This window comes from Anomaloglossus baeobatrachus, chromosome 2 (assembly GCF_048569485.1).
Source record: "Anomaloglossus baeobatrachus isolate aAnoBae1 chromosome 2, aAnoBae1.hap1, whole genome shotgun sequence".
In the NCBI taxonomy this organism is placed as follows: domain Eukaryota; kingdom Metazoa; phylum Chordata; class Amphibia; order Anura; family Aromobatidae; genus Anomaloglossus; species Anomaloglossus baeobatrachus.
In genome coordinates, this window is record NC_134354.1 from 88,175,521 (window position 1) to 88,193,082 (window position 17,562).

The window sequence follows — 17,562 nt, forward strand, 5'->3', positions numbered from 1 at the left end:
TGAGACTGTCATTTACACATCATAAAAGAGACAGGAGACTGCTGTAAACACATCAAGTAGGAGACATGAGAATGCCCTATACAATTCACATAGGAGACATTAGACTGCCATATACACATCATACATGAGACACTGAGACTGTTGTATATATACTTACCCAGACCCAAGACATGAAAAGCTTTGGAGCTACAGAGCTGCGATGGTGGAAGTGGGACAGTAAGACAGAATACACTAAGGGGCACTTTGCATGCTGCGACATCGCAAGCCGATGCTAGTGATGCCGAGCGCGATAGTCCCCGCCCCCGTCGCAGCTGCGATATCTTGTGATTGCTGCCGTAGCAAATATTGTCGCTACGGCAGCTTCACATGCACTCACCTGCCCTGCGACGTCGCTCTGGCCGGCGAACCGCCTCCTTCCTAAGGTGGCGGGTCATGCGGCATCACAGCGACGTCACACGGTAGGCGGCCAATAGAAGCGGAGGGGTGGAGATGAGCGGGACGTAAACATCCCGCCCACCTCCTTCCTTCCACATAGCCAGCATGAGCCGCGGTGACACAGGTAAGGTCATGTTCCTCGCTCCTGCGGCTTCACACACAGCGATGTGTGCTGCCGCAGGGGAACGAGGAACATCGTACCGTTGCTGCAGCGGCATTATGAAAATGTCAGACACTACACCGATGATACGATTACGACGCTTTTGCACTCGTTAATCGTATCATAAAGGATTTGCACACTACGATATCGACAGCGACGCCGGATGTGCGTCACTTTCGATTTGACCCCACCGACATCGCACCTGCGATATCATAGTGTGCAAAGTACCCCTAACTCTGCCAACAAAGAACATCCTGACACTCTTCCAGTTTTGAACTTAACCAAGTCTTCGTACATGTCAGTGTTCAGTACAAGACACTGTGTGCATGCAGTCTCAGGCATTAAAGGGCTAGTGGACAAAAAACCTGGGTCAGGGGCCCACTGTGCCTGGTAATCTGTCTTGGACCACATTAACATCCATCCTTGGCTGCATGCGACCTGTGGGCCGAAGGTTGGACACCCCTTGCTTAAAGGATACTGTAATCAATGAAGAAGCTGTAATTTCCAGCAGGGAGCCCATCCGTGAACTCTGCTTTTCGTGAGAGACGTCTATAAAGTTTTCTGAAGAATGGGAATGCTGCCACCCTCATCCAATTGATAAAGTCATCATTTATATAACCATTGTTATTGGGGTCAAGATCAAGGGCATAAGGTGGTTTCTGCCAATATGGTGGCCTGGCACTTCCTGCAAAAAGAAAACAAAACAACAAAATAGTTTGTTACCATAAGAGAATGGATGCACTTGGTTTGCAAAAAAATTCAAGCAAATTGTATAAGTAACTTCCAAATGAATACTAGGACCCAAGGTTTCCCAACTGTCCAGAACATTACACTGCCTGTGCCAGCTTTCCTATAGTGCATTTGGGTGGCAAGTTTTATCTAGTGTGACGACCTGGGCCCTGAACGTCTTGGGGCACACGTCTGGCAGCGGGATCAAGACACACACAAGCACTTTGTCACTTAAAGAATCTCGGTGATTTATTCACATCCTCATAAACCACGCAGTGTAATGGGCCACAGCCACTTTCCCGCAGGACAATGTCTCACTGTCTGTTTAAACTGCTGATTGTTCATACAGTTCATTCTCTGGCATCAGCCAGTATAGTCCCCTTTCTGGGGTGTTACCTGCCAGTAGGTTTGCAGGCTGTCAGTCTGCCTCCATCCAGTCCAGGGAGACTCTCACACTGGGCTCAACATCCCGGCCCATGGACACGTTCCAATTCCTCACAGCCTCAGTGGATTCTGCAGCTCCCTGACATTTCAGAGCCCTCACTAGCTCTGTATGCACAGGATCTCCTGCACATGTGCTCCAACCAAGATGGCTCCCACCAGCACACAGAGATCATGTGACAAACGACAGCTCCATTAAATCCCATGAGACACACCTACGTATGGGAGGTATGTGGATGGTCAGTCCCGCCCATCACTTCTGACCATCCCATGAACCCAGCCCTGAATGTGTACAACAATCCTCATGGAACTACAAGTCCCAGAGAAACATTCCAGGTTCAGATCACAGAGGATTTCCCCCTCTGTGACACATACCGGCCATCTACCACATTGCATCCGTACACTAGGTACAGTAAGTGGTGCACACAAACCCAGCTCTCCACATGAAAACCATGAATTCTTAGTCCAAGCCACCTTCTTTGTGGTCATTTTCTGATTCTCACATACCGACATTGACCTATACATTGATGGACAGCAGTCAGCATAGGTAATTTGAGCACTCACCAACTACACTGCCCCATATACAGCAATTTGTGATACACTGTTTGTGACCATATACCATTCTACAGTGGTGTGAATATAGTGACTGACTTTTCTCTTGATAACACACAGTGGACCTACACCACCAGATGACATGGCTCCCCAAACCATCACTGATTGTGGAAACTTCACAGTAGACCTCAAGCAGCTTGGATTGTGGCCTCTCCACTCTTCCTCCAGACTCTGAGACCTTGATTTCCAAATTAAATGCAAAATTTACTTAAATCTGAAAACAACAGCTTGGACCACTGAGCATCAGTCCAGTTATTTATCTCCTTGGTCCAGGCAAGACACTTCTAGCTTTGTCTATTGGTCATGAGTGGCTTGACACAAGGAATACGACAGTTGTAGCCCATGTCCTGGATACGTCCGAGTGTGGTGGCTCTTGAAGCACTGATTCCAGTAGCAGTCCACCCCTTGTGAACCTCATCCTAATTTTTGAATGGCCTTTCCTTAACAATCCTATCAAGGCTGCGGTTATCCCGGTTGCTTGTGCACCTTTTTCTACCACATTTTTTCCTCCCTTTGAACTTTCCATTAATATGTTTGGATACAGCACTCTGTGAACCGCGAGCTTTTTTAGCAATGGCCTTTTGTGGCTTACTCTCCTTGTTGAGTGTGTCAATGGACATCCTCTGTGTCCTCTGGACATCTGTCAAGTGAGCAGTCTTCCCCATGATTGTGTAGCCTACTAAACCAGGCTAAGGGACCATTTTAAATGCTTAGAAAGCATTTGCAGGTGTTTTGTGATAATTATTCTAATTTTGGGTTTTCACTGGCTGTAAGCCATAATCATCAACATTAATAGAAATAAACACTTGAAATAGATCCCTCTGTGTGTAATGACTCTATACTGTATAACATATGGGTTTCCCTTTTTGCATTGAATTACTGAAAAAGAATATCATCAAAAAGTTAATTTAATTTATTGAGATGCACTTGTATTTTGATGTGATGGGGTCTCTGTATGCTTTGGTACAATTGCTGCTTGCATTTTAGCATCCATATTTTTTCATATATTATCTATGGTAAAACACTGACTTTATAGCGGTGTCAGCGCTCACGTTTTCAAGGCTCACATGAATTTGTGATGTCATGCAAGCTCTGCGCCCAATCACCTCTGGCTTCTCTCTCCCTACCTACAGACATGTGAACTTATTAACAGGAAGTCAGAGCTGCAGCTGACCGCTCACTCCCTGTTGATTATGCCTGCGTCTGAAGGTGGGGAAATAGAAGGTGGCATTGAGTGGGCACGGGGCTCGCGAGACGCTACAACCTTATGTGAGCCCCAGGAGCGTGAACGTTGACACCTCTGGAAGAGCGCCACCACCCTGAGGTATGAGGGTTTTTTTTATTTTAATTGGGGGAAACATGTGTAATGAGAAGTGGACAACCACTTCAAGAAAAGAGGCTACTTGCTTAGCCCCCCAGGTCTTTTATGCGGTCATCATTGCTCTGGAACAGTTCAACATATCCTAGGGATTTTGAGACTGTTTTTTTCATGACACATTGTACTTTATGCTAAAGGGAATCTGTCAGGTGCAACTACTAGATACAGGAACACTAAAAGCTGCTTTACATGCTGCAATTAGTCGTGCAATCGCATTTGCGATCTCACCTGCCCCCATCGTTTGTGCAACATGGGCAATTTCTTGCCCGTGTCGCACAATGCTGTAACCCCCCGTCACACGTACTTACCTTCCAAACGACCTCGCTGTGGGCGGCAAACATCCACTTCCTGAAGGGGGAGGGACGTTCGGCGTCACAGCGACGTCACACAGTGGCCGGCCAATAGAAGCGGAGGGGCGGAGATGAGCGGGACGTAAACATCCCGCCCACCTCCTTCCTTCCGCATTGCCGGCGGCCGCAGGTAAGCTGCAGTTCATCATTCCCGGGGTGTCACACGGTGCGATGTGTGCTGCCTCAGGAAATTGAACAACAGGACGATCGATTTTTAGAACGATGAACGAGAAGCTGAGTATTTCTGCTCGTTCACAGCTGTCACACGCTACGATATCACTAACAAGGCCGATATCACTAACTTACGACGTGACCCCGCCGACATCTCGTTAGATATATCATAGCGTGTAAAGCCCACTTTAGGAAGGGATTAGATATATGCACCCAAAACTGCTCGCGGTTCTGGGTGCATATTGCATCTGACAGGTTCCCTTTAATGTTTCATTTTGGTTAACATGTTTTGCGTTTATGAAAATGACAGAAATTTGACAATTTTTTTAAAAAAAGTGCAATTTTCACACTTCGAATGTATATACCTTTAATCCAGTCAAACCATACAAAACAGTTAATAAATAACAATTACCTTATGTCTACCTTAGATCAGCACTATTTGTCAAAAGTCCTTTTATTTACTTATGATGTTGTAAGAATTAAAAATTTAGCAACGATTTTTAATACATTTACAAAACTTATTTTTTTTAGGGACTTACCGGTATTCAATTTTGAATTGACTTTGGGGTACCTATATAATGTAAACCCCCTAAGGGTATGTGCACACAATCAGGACCCATTGCTTCCTGGACACAGCAGGTTCTGCATGCGAGGCTGCGAGTCTCCTCCGCTGGAGACCGCAGCTGCTTTTACCCACGATCAAGGCTCGGGCAGGTGCGGTCTCTCACTGTGTTCTTCCTGCGGCTAACTCCCATGTCTCCGCAGTAAAGAATTGACATGCTTGCAGCTCAGAGAGCCACACCGCATGTCAGGTAACTCTGTGGGCCGTACATGCACAGTGGGCAGAAGATTCCTATAAATGCCATCCACTCTGCTTGTACTCTGCATCGCAGCATTTTGGACACAGCTGAAAGACACTGCATCCAAAACGCTGTGATCCTTGATCGTGGGCACGCAGCCTAAAAGTGATACCATTTTAAAAATATGCTGGTGTGGTTTAAGGGGCTGTGCGGCCTTAGCCTACAAGTCTGCAGTCACTCTATGTGGCACTCTAAGGGACTGCAGACTTGTGAATCCTCACATCATGCACACTGCGCTCTGTGAGGATTCTCCGGCTCTGGGAGTGGGCAATCGTGACCACAATTACACAATTTTCAGACTTCCAGCCATATTCCAACTAGACTGTAACCGGCTAGCACAGTACAGTTTCATTGAGCAAGGCTGTACCCATCTTATCAGCAAGTGACAAAATTTATGCAAATCACATACTTGCGGTCACGTAACTGTTCCTTCCAGCACCAGTGAAGCCTCAAACCACGCAGTGTGTGCCATGTGATGATTCACAAGTCTGCCGTCATATATGAGTGACTGGATAACCCCTTTAAAAGGATCTCCCGCACTCTGTTAACCATTTAGATGCTGATGTCACTATTAATGTCAGCATCTACGGGGTTAAGTGGCCATGGTCGGTGCCAACACCAATTGCAAAGTCTACAACAGGGTGTTAACTATAGTGTACAACTGAGAGCTGCTGCATTTTCACCCATTGAAAGATTCTATTCCCTTATATCTCAGGTCAATTAAAAGCTGTATTTTTAGAATTGGACTTTAGCTAAGATACCTAGGAAACCATATGGAAAACTTGACATTATGCTCCAAATATTATGTGGGGAACATACTATACCTGCAAAGGCCTGTACGAGATCGTCCTTTGGTTTGGGATTACTGAACTTCACATTCTTATCAGACCACCAGGTGTTTCCAGTTTTCAAAAGTGGGACATGAATTATTGAAGTGGAGTTCGGCTTATAGATTAATGTTATTGAATCTAATGTAGAAGGGAAAAAATGATATTATTTAGAATCAGGGTAAGGCTATACTCACACTGTTTGTTTTGCTGCAGTTTTTTTGTCTGCAGCCTCTAGGCAGTAAAAAAGCTGCCCCCAAAACATAGATTTTTACGTCTTATTTTGCTGCCTTTCTTGCTGCATTTTTCAGGATCCAAGAATTCAGCTTTGCTTCCACCTTGCAAGTATGAACAATACAAGGTGTTAGGTCACTGATGCAAAATGTATGGGAAGCCATAAAACATTTTTGGGGAAAAAGGGCGATTTGATCAAATTATTTGGGGGGAAAAGTATTTTATGTCTGAAAAAATAGTAACTATGCTGAACAAAAAAAGCTGGATTCATGCATGAGCTTCAGCTGTGAAATAACGTTACATGAGTTCATGATGAAAAATACACAATTCCAAATGAATTGTAGGGCATTGTTTTACGTAACACAGTGGTAGAGCCTTGTGCGTGCAGGGCATTGTTTACTTTAATACGTATCAGTAATTTAATCATACTGTACTAACACTAACCTCAATCCTTAAGTGAGGACTTAGGAAATACTAAACAATAAATGGGTTCCACATCCTGTTGTCCCTGCATTTTTTTTGTTGCCAAAAACGCTTCAAAAACCAATAGTACCATTTTTGCTGCATTTTTGTGTTGCACAGACAGCTTCTAACTTCCCAGTTGCAGAAGAAAGTTGACAGAGCAGATTACATGTGATAACAAACTCTTTACTTCTGAGAGAACATGAGGTAATGATAAGCACAGTCATACAGCACTGCATCAGGAAGTGAAAACAAAACCAGGAAGAAACAAAAGACTTTTTACAAATACAGTGAGTAAGGAAACACTACACAACATCGCCATCTACTGTTAGATCAGCATAAAGTCCTCCTTCACACATATAGAAAGAAGTCCTTGTCTGCTGCATATACCAACATTTTGCACTTACCGTATTTTACGGTTTATAAGACACACTGGACTATAAGACACATTCCATATTTTGAGGAAATAAAAAGGTAAAAAAAAGGGGTTCATCTTACAATCTTGTGGTATCTTAACGAGATCGAATGGTAACAATGGTGGAGACGGGTCACAGGAGGCAGGGGCTATGATGGAGTAAGACGATGCTGCAGGTTGTGCAGCAGGTGTCCCAGATGTTTGCTGCAGGTGCCGTGAGGCAGGCAACCTCCAGGAACCATCGGCGGTGCAGGTTTCAAAGATATGGCATCTTGAGTCGGCGCGTGTGCAAGGGTTAGAATCTTATTTACGCACGCGCCACTGCCAGGCGCCATTTTTGTTAAGTCTGCTGTTGTGAAATTAATGAGTAGGAGGTGGAGCGTTTGCAGATGAGATCTTGAGCCGAGAGCTCCATCTTCGAACACGCTGACTCCTGGCACTATTATTTGAAATCCGCACAGCTGACATTTTCAGGTTTAGAAGGAGGCTGTGGACAAAAAAGCGCAAATAGGGTCTTACCCCGATATATGTGGGGTGGGGAAGGGGGAGTAAACTCACTCACCTGATGTAGTTGTGACAGTCACAACTACTATAAGTGCATGTAAAACAAGATCCACGGCTGCAGCCACCCAGTGGCAGACATCAGAGAGCAATAGAGAAGGGTGTTCAATTGCCGCGCCAACAGATCACTCATTCAGATGATGAAGACCAATGTCACTTTATTTTCATACAGGTCTACGCGTTTCAGGAGCAACTGCTCCCTTCCTCAGGACCGTCAGGTTAAAAATAACATCAAATCTCAAATTTGTTGTTGATTTGATGTTATTTTTAACCTGACGGTCCTGAGGAAGGGAGCAGGTGCTCCTGAAACGCGTAGACCTGTATGAAAATAAAGTGACATTGGTCTTCATCATCTGAATGAGTGATCTGTTGGCGCGGCACCCTTCTCTATTGCTCTCTGACATTTTCAGGTTGGCACCCGCAGCCCCACACAGCCCCAGCACAGCTCAGCACCCTTGGCCTGCAGTCCCAGCATAGCACATCGCCCACAGCATTGCTCCTGCGACCCCTTTCCAACACCCCTCATTTTCCTCCCAAATTTTTGGGAGGAAAAGTGCATCTTGTAATCCGAAAAATACTCATTGCTTTCTATGGAAAAAAAAACACTGCACAAATACTGAAAGAATTGGCATGCTTCAGTCTTCCAAAACACAGCAGTTTTACAATACAGTCAGGAGAAGAAAAAAAAGAAGCCTGTGCATCAGATACCTGTAATCTCATAGCTGATACTGTAAAAAGCAGCTTTTAATTTGCATAAGAAAATGCAGCAAAAAAAAAAAAACAATTCCGCAAACATGGAACGTATGAACAAAGCCAAGAGGTTTCCTCTAGTATCTGTGTGTGCATCCCATATCCATGCAGATATTTTTCTTAAAAGTGAACAATAAAGGCTCTAATTCAGTAACGCCAAGGTTGAGGTAACAACGTGACACAGGTCGGGCAGCCACAGATTATTGTATGGTGCTGCCACATTGCAATAATGCTATAATGCAAGTGAATGTTGATGCATCGACACCGCAAGAATCAAGTGTCGAAAAATCATAATCAGTAGGACCAGATGTGGCCAAAGTAATTTTGCGATCCTAGCCTACTCTAAGGGCGGCTTTGCACGTTGCGACATCGCACGTGCGATGTCGGTGGGGTCAAATCGAAATTGACGCACATCCGGCGTCACTTTCAACATCGTACTGTGTAAATGCTAGATGATACGATGAACGAGCGCAAAAACGTCGTTATCGTATCATCATTGCATTGACCGATATTTCCATAATGCCGGTGCCGCGACAGGTACGATGTTGTTCCTCGTTCCTGCGGCAGCGCACATCGCTGTGTATGAAGCCGCAGGAGCGAGGAACATCTCCTTACCTGCCGCCGGCGGCTATACGGAAGCAAGGAGGTGGGCAGGATGTTTACATCCTGCTCATCTCCGCCACTCCGCCGCTATTGGCCGCCTGCCGTGTGACATCGCTATGACGCCGCACGACCCGCCCCCTTAGGAAGGAGGCGGGTCGCCGGCCAGAGCGACGGTCGCAGGGCAGGTGAGTGCATGTGAAGCTGGCGTAGCGATAATTTTCGCTACGCCAGCTATCACAAGATATCGTACCTGCGATTGGGGCGGGGACTATCGCGTGCGACATCGCAGCATCGGCTTGCGATATCGCAACGTGCAAAGCCCGCCTAAAGCTCATGTACCAAATACACATAGGAACAGCTCGAACTGCTGCCCTGAAGCGTCTCAAGGGAAGGCAGCATGAGTGAGGAGGCATGCTAGGCCTTAAGGGTGCTTTAGACGAGACAAGCGATCGTGCGATGCATCGTCAGGGTCATGGTTTTCGTGACGCACATCCGGCATCGTTCACGGCGTCGTCTCGTGTCACACCTCCGAGCGACGCAGTATCGCTCACAAATCGTGAGTCGTGTACTCGTCACTCAGTTTCTAAAAATTGTTTCATTAAAATGGCGCCGGTTGTTCATCATACCCGGGGGCAGCACACATCGCTCTGTGTGACACCCCGGGAACGATGAACACAGCTTACCTGGTTCCCGCGGCTCCCACCGGCAATGCGGAAGGAAGGAAGTGGGCGGGATGTTTACATCCCCCTCATCTCCGCCCCTCCGCTTCTATTGGCCGGCATTTGTTTGACGTCGCTGTGACGCTGAACGTCCCTCCCCCTTCAGGAAGTGGATGTTCGCCGCCCACAGCGAGGTCGCTCAGCAGGTAAGTACGTGTGACGGGGGTTTCACGACTTTGTGCGACACAGGCAGCGATTTGCCCGTGACGCACAAACGACGGGGGTGGGTACGATCGATCGTGAAATCGCACGATCGGTCGACTCGTGTAAAGCAGGCTTTAGTTTCAGTTAAGGGGTTAACTGGTGGTTTGCTTTTGTGCGAGAAAAGTGTAGGGTGGAGTTGTAGGGTCAGTTGGGATTTGGGGCAGTGTGATTGGTTAAGGGGTAGTGTTTGGGGGGCAGTATATAGGTCAAGTCCCTAAGGGGGTTGGCCATTCTTACCTGGAGGGTGACCAGAATCATACCCGCCCTGTTGTAATTTCGGTCAACCAACACGGAGAAGAGGATGCGAGTAACTTTCGTCGCAGCAGCGGGGGAAAGGAGGGGGCTATTTGAAAGTGCGGGTTTGCACAAAAGAGCGAGGGGAGGAACCCAGTGCAGGAATGGGTTACCCTGGTGGTGCAATTGATTGGTGTAACATGGGTCCTTGCTGGGTTGAATCTCAGCGGGACATTGTCTGGGCAACATTCAGCTAGGTGCCCTCAAGCCGGTGTGGTGTGGCTGAGTGCAGGTTGTGGAGCGGATGTTGAAATTGAGCGTTTTTTTTGGGAGCCTTCATTTACCCCTCCTCCTTTTGGGTGCTTCTTTCATCTGGTATTTAAAATGTTATTTATTGTTTTATGTTTTATTGTATTGTTGTTTAATAAACGGGGCTGCTGTGGCCTTTTATATCCAACGTCACGGAGTCTTTGTGTTTATTTTAGGTAAGAACTCGGGAAATGGGTGGGGATGATGGTCGGACGGTCAAGGTAAGGCCGTTTAGTCAGACTTTCCGGAATCAAGTAAATTTCCCTACACTACTAAAAGTCTTACTTCCAACCGCTGTTCAGGCATTGTATGTTATTAATATTTGGAATACATATGGTTGTTTTATGTCAACATCGAACTGGGAGTATTGTGTACAAAATGCACGTTGCTGTTCTGTGGGCACTATATGGCAGTATTATTTGGATCCTCTATGGAGGTACTATATAGATACTGAATGGTGGAATTATTATTTGTGTACTAAATGGCAGCATGATTTGCACATTTGGCAACAATATTATGGTTCAAACATTTCAGTAAATATTGCAAATATACAATATATGACCATTATGTTCAATCTATGATATTTGTTGGAATATTGGCGTATGTTGTACAGACCCCACTCTTCTTTGCTGTCCTGTGTATACTTTTACTTACCATTAAACATGCTGTTAGCAATTGCACCACAGGGAGCCATTGGGGTGCCATTGCTATATGTAGAAAACGGAGCACAGAAGCCACCGCCCTGTATGTTCTGTGGAAAGATAGTAACCAAATACATTAAACCATACTAATTGAATTAATGCAATACTAATATTTCTTTACAAAATGCAAGGATGCAAGGTTGATGTTAATTATTAGTAATAGAGGGGAGCAAAGTTTAAAAAAATTGATTTGGTTTGATTCTTCCGATTAGGCTGCAAAATTTAATTTTGACCAAATTGATTCATCATGAATCGAAAGTGCAGTGAAAAGACGTTTTATTATGATCTTGGTCTCTCCAAATCCTAAAACATGATAAATGGGAAAGGATTAAAAATTAATAAAACATTTTACTCCCCTGTCTTAGGCCTGCCCCTCATCTGTCCTGCCAACACGGCTCACTACCCTGTCCAGTCGTCTTTACTTTGGATCTTCTTCAGGCCTCCAATCTTTTCTTTGGGTCTTCCTAAACTGCTTAGACCTCATTTAGTTGCTTACGTTTGTCACACCCCACATATCTGGGTAAGGCATAGTCAGCTTAGGAAGACCCAAAGACCAGAGACTGGATGTTGATACGGTGGCCAGAAGACAAAGTAACGAAAAGTAGATTGGGCGTGGAGCAAGAGGATAGGTGGCAGGTGAGGGGCAGTCCTAGGACAGGTGTTTTATTACTTTATAACCCCTTCTGAATCTGAACATAATTTATGGAGTACGGCATTTTCTGCAGGCAAAAGTCCAATAAAATCTTGCATATATCCTGGTGTTCAATTGCATTTTCTTCTCACATTCATATTTCATGGGGACCTGGATTATTTAGCTGTGATATTCATTCATAGCATTTTACTGTAGATTTTAGATATCCTTTACATGCAGTAAAAAGTGAGTAACATTGCAAACTAAGCCCGGAAGAGGGGAGTGGTGCGTGGGAGGACCACTTTATTGCTCTGCTATAATGTCACTACAACATTGTGTGTAAAATACAAAAATATACTGAGTTAACCAAATCCAGTGTCACGATGTACAGGGAGTTACCCACCTGTGCCCATAATTGCCCAACTTTTCACTGAGAAGTTTCCCTTTAAGTCTAATAGGTGTGATAGTGGTGAAATGCGTGAGTCTATGGTAATGTTTATGCCATTGTAACCCTAGAGTCCAGGCACTGTTAAGGCCACTTCACACATAACGAGATCGTAAACGAGATTGTTACTACGTCACAGTTTCTGTGACGCAAGAACGACTTCAATTGCGATCTCGTCACGTTTGACACGTACCAACGATTCACCCCCTGCTGCGAAATCGCTGATCGATGCCGAACAGCTTGGGCCATTTCTGGTTCGTTGGAGTCCTGCTGGGCTGCATGAATCTGTATGTTTGACACCATATTAACGATTTCGTTGACGACCTAGATGAGATGCACGAAGGCGTGTTGTTGCGTCCCCGTTTCCGCGCCCCTCTCTGCACCGATTGGTTAGCTCCAGGTGCAGGTGCGGCTTCGATCCGAAAAACACACCAACAAAGCGACCGGGTACAATGGACGAAGGAATCAGGGTGGAGACGCAGGTTCTATCTCAAAGCAAAGCGCAAAAGAAGTGACAAAGGGTGACGCGATCCAAAATTTAACCGCTAGATACGCCCCCTGCATGCCCAATCAGAACGCAGTATTGGCCACCAATGAAAGCGGAGGGGGGTATGGAAAAGGCGACGCAAATGCACGCCTACGTGACTCACTGCATTTTACTACGCCCCTAATGGGATTGGAATCGTTAACATAGTTGCTGTGTGACAGGGTCCCAGCGATTTGAAAGATCGTTATACAGGACGCATGCTCGTTCATAAACTCGTTATGTGTGACACCCAACATGCGATTTCAACAACGACTCATAAACGATCCAGAAAGTGTGACGTAGTAGCGATCTCGTTCACGATCTCGTTATGTGTGACTGGACCTTTAGAGCTGGTGGTAGATATGGAATGGAATTTTTTCTGTGAGTTGATAACACTAGCAATGGCGTCACAGGATGTCACCCTGAAAGAGGGGAAGGTGTCAGTCAGAAGGGACCTTTAGTGGTGCCATGGATCTGACTTTATCTTGTATTTTCAATGCTAGAAGCTGCGTACCACAGTGTCTGATGGTGTTATTGATATGAGTACATGTAACCCGGTGTTTTGCACATTTGGTGAGTGTGGGTGCAATGAGTGCACAAGGGTCAGAGCTGAAGCTTGGCTTTCTTTCACTCAAGGAAAAAGGTCCTATATACTGAACTCACATTATGTCTTAATACCCCGGCTCAGGAAAGGTGGTTTGTTGGCACTGTCCTGACACACGGCATCCAGGGCAAATGCTTTGGTTGCTCCCCCCTAGCTTAACCCCTGCTTTGGCAAACTTGGCTCTGATGTTCTTCTGGATGGAGCAAAGTGAGAAGATATAAAGGATATATAAAGGATATGTTTGGGATCAAGTGCCAGCTGGACTTGCACGTGTGGAGAGTCCCCCGATGATACTAGAAGAAGAAACAACTACTTGGACAGCCATATAGTGCCCTGGAAAAAAATATAATGGTGAGGATCATCTCTTGTTGATAAGATCCTTGGGCATATCACTGCAGAGCTACAGTAAGTTACAGTACAAGGCTGTGTGTTTATTTGTCACCAAAAAATTTAAGCGGTTATCCACTATTACGACAATCCCTTCTGATTCCATATGCTTCCTCCAGGTAAAATAAAAAAAACAACACTCACCTCCTGTACCAGCGTTGTTCCTTAAGTGCCGTAGTTCGCGTTCCCGGGGCTCACGTGATATTGTCCGATCAGTCCTGACTTCTGCCTTTCAGCCTCAGGACACAGAAGTAATCAATAGGCAGCGAGCGCTTTTCCGAAGGCAGGAAGACCGAAGCCGTAGCGGATTAGAATCGGGGCTCGCGTAACGTCACAACATCAAGTGAGCCCCAGGTACGTGAACCGTAACACCTGAGGAACGGCGCTGGTACAGGAGGTGAGTATAGGCTTTATTATTCTACCTGGGGGAAACGTGTGGAATCAGAAGGGGTTGTCTTACTAATGGACAAACCCTTTATGTAATTGTATCTTACTATGAAACGTCATTACAAGTGCTGAGTAAAGTTATCTATTCTGTGTGAACTTTTTTCTGACTTGTTTACTGATTGAAGCACCACACTCATTATTTGAGCTGTGTTATTGGGACATTGGATTTTTAGACAAATCAGCCAAAAGAAAAACTTGATTAGGGCTCGCTCTTACTTGCGTGATGGATGAGTGTAATGCAAGAAAAAAAATTACATTGCACTCTCACCAATGTTAATAAGGCAGTGCTGATCTGTGAGTTTTTTCTCCGCTGTAATCGACCTGAGGAAAAAATTTGCATATACAGTTTTCTCCAATGCTCAGAGATGCTAAAATAGCCAGTTACCACTGTGCATATGTGTTTAATCTAAAGCACAGTAAGACTAGATAGAGTATAACGATACCAAAATACCAGTGATGTATAGAAATAGCAGCATGTAACACCAGCAGGGACAGTAATCCGCTGGGGTAACTAGTAGAAATCAAAGGCCAAACTATTAGCTTGCCGTTGCGATGTCTGTTTCCCCGTACATTACGATATATCTAGCGGTATTTACCGCGTAAATAACAGCATCACCTTTCCATAAAGGAGCGGAGGTGACGTTTGGAAGCTCCGACGTCACTTCCGGTCTGGCCGAAGCCGATTTTGCATAGCAACGGAAGTGGCGCGTCATGACACTGTTGCCGCTTCCGTTTAGGCTGATTTTTCTCCCGCGCAGGAGCGGAAGTGACGCTTGACAATCTTAACGTCACTTCCTCTTTGGCCGCGCGGTTCGCGTCATATTTGTGAGATAGCGGCATTTACCGCGCGATCATTGACGTCAGTCCGTCTTGTATCTCCCCGCGTTTGAGCGGAAGTGATGTCACACGCTCTTTGTCACTTCCGGTTTGAACACGCGGGCGTTTTCCTGCCACGTGGACAGGAAGTACCCCTTAAGTGGTAGTGGTATCTACACATAAATAGACACTTTTAAGGTGGCTGTATTGCTTTACATCTCAGTACTCCTGGGTCATTGTACTTGGAGGAGTAACTGGGAATACTTTTCAGACGACTTGCCCTTTACTCCTGGCCATTGATGTCGGTCTGTCTATTTCACGAAAGCCATACTTACTAAGGTAATTTAGGTATTTGTGTATTTATTGCTTGACTAAGATTGCATGTTTTTTGTCTTTTATTCACTTCGTTTTCTGGATGTCACTGTATGTCCGATCTTATGGGAAACCAATCTTTTTTCTTTCTAGATATATAACCTATGGATATCATGAAAAATTTGGTTCTTCTTTTCCCCTGATGAACCCCTAGGATAACTTCTATAGGGGGGAAACGCGTCGGGATTTTGAATTATCACCAGTGACCTCAGCAGATAAGTTCCCTGCTGGGAGTATTTGTTGTATTCCTTTGCATCACTGGGACACTAGTATCTCAATATCACCTTATTGGGACCTTTGATTTCTACTAGTTACCCCAGCGGATTACTGTCCCTGCTGGTGTTACATGCTGCTATTTCTATACATCACTGGTATTTTGGTATCGTTATACTCTATCTAGTCTTACTGTGCTTTAGATTAAACACATATGCACAGTGGTAACTGGCTATTTTAGCATCTCTGATCATTGGAGAAAACTGTATATGTATTCCCATTTTTTGAGGCAATGACATACTATTGACTAGTTGATATTGCCTTTACTTTCCTTATTTTAAGGATAAGTGGTACTTGGGTTACGAACTTATTGGTGACCAATTTTTGACAATTGACCTATTGACTACTGTGCACCTTTATCTCTTGGTGGTGGGTTCATGCGACTTGCGGGTCAAAGGGACAGCTTAGGGTAAGCCGACGAGGAGCGGGGGGTACCCAATACCTTAAGGTGCACCTCCGCTGGTAGGTAGCTATAAGGGAGGGAGAGATCAATCCATGATACATCCCTTAGGTGAATAGGCTATCAATTTATCTCCAGACATACTTGGAGCCATGCTACCTAGGGCTCACTTACTAATATTATAATTACAATAGCCCCTTCCCTCACCAGCTGGTTTGAACACCTCTTGTCCTCTTACTCACCTCACGTGACTAATTAAAGACTTTCTTTAGATATAAGAGTTATTATGCTCTGTTCTTTGAGCATTTTTAATACAATACCATAATAAATATTGCTGTTTTTAGGAGTTTTTCTTTTGGTTTTTCTCTCATGTACACTCCTTGTTTATAATAATTTTTTTTTGGTTTGGTTGAAAAAATTTGCAGCATGCTGCTTTATGGCCTTGAGTTTCGGAAGTGAGATGCCAATGCAAGTCAATGGGTGTGAGAAAAAAAAAACAGATGGTACACGAACTATCAGTATGCCATCCTTTTTTTACGGATACAGTATCTTTCTGTAGGACAGAACACTGTAAATGGTCCAGTAAATTATTGTAGAATAATAACTGCTGAGAAAAAAACTCATGTCATATGGATGCTAGGCGAGAAAAAAAATCACACACTTGCATAGCACTCACATGACACATGTAACAAATGGATTTCACACGCTCAACTTTTCTGGATAACAACAGGATCGATTTTTTTTTTATTTTTATACACAAGTGTGAGATTACAATAAGAGGCAAATTAGATAAAGAGAATTAGAGCCACATCGTGGAAAAATGAGTTTGAGACTGTGTTATATCATCGTGACCATATATTTGGTTTCCAGTCCCAGAGCAGATTTTTTTATTTACTTTTCAAAATATTTTATATAGTATTTTATCTACCCAGTCAAGGACGGACATGTCATTGGTGGAGCCTGTGCGGTCGCTCAGGCGCTCAAGAGGCTGGGGGGCCCATGTCTGCCTCCAAAGTAGGTGGGATTGTGCTTTTTAATGAGCTTTTAGGCTGCCAAGGGCCCATGTATTGTTCTTGCACAGGGGCCCTTTTCTGTCTGTGTCTGCCAGAGTACCGAATGTTATTAGAAGGTACATGCAGACACTATTGATCTGTATCAGCTAATATTAGATGGGAATTACCATATTAACTTTGACCCAGTAAGTCTAAAACGGTCTATTGTTGTTAGTGCATTAAAGGGAACCTGTCAGTTTAGAAATGGTATAACCAGTGGGCGCCATGCCATAAAACAGAAGGAGCTGAAAACATTAATATAGAAGTCTCTGGGAAACGCTTCAGTATAACTTTTAGTTTATGCATTGAAATCCCTCCTTATTCTAGGAACAGAGGTCTGGTAGTTGGGCCACTTTAGTGATTGGCAGTCGTGCCTGTGTAAGTGTGTGTACCGGGATGCCCGTCACTCACTGACTAGAACTGCCACTGAACCTCTTTCACCCAGAATGAGCAG

General features: G+C 44.7%; 1 protein-coding gene across 1 annotated transcript in view; it reads right to left on the reverse strand.

Annotated features, from left to right (window-relative positions):
• LOC142283333 (cell cycle control protein 50C-like) overlaps positions 1–17,562 on the reverse strand; it is a 37,229-nt gene that overhangs the window by 7,171 nt on the left and 12,496 nt on the right. Inside the window, exons 4-6 of the mRNA XM_075333103.1 lie at positions 11,109–11,205; positions 5,961–6,104; positions 1,074–1,280 (exon numbers count right to left, since the gene is read on the reverse strand). Of these exons, the coding sequence (XP_075189218.1) occupies positions 1,074–1,280; positions 5,961–6,104; positions 11,109–11,205 (448 nt within the window). The remainder of the gene's footprint in view (positions 1–1,073; positions 1,281–5,960; positions 6,105–11,108; positions 11,206–17,562) is intronic.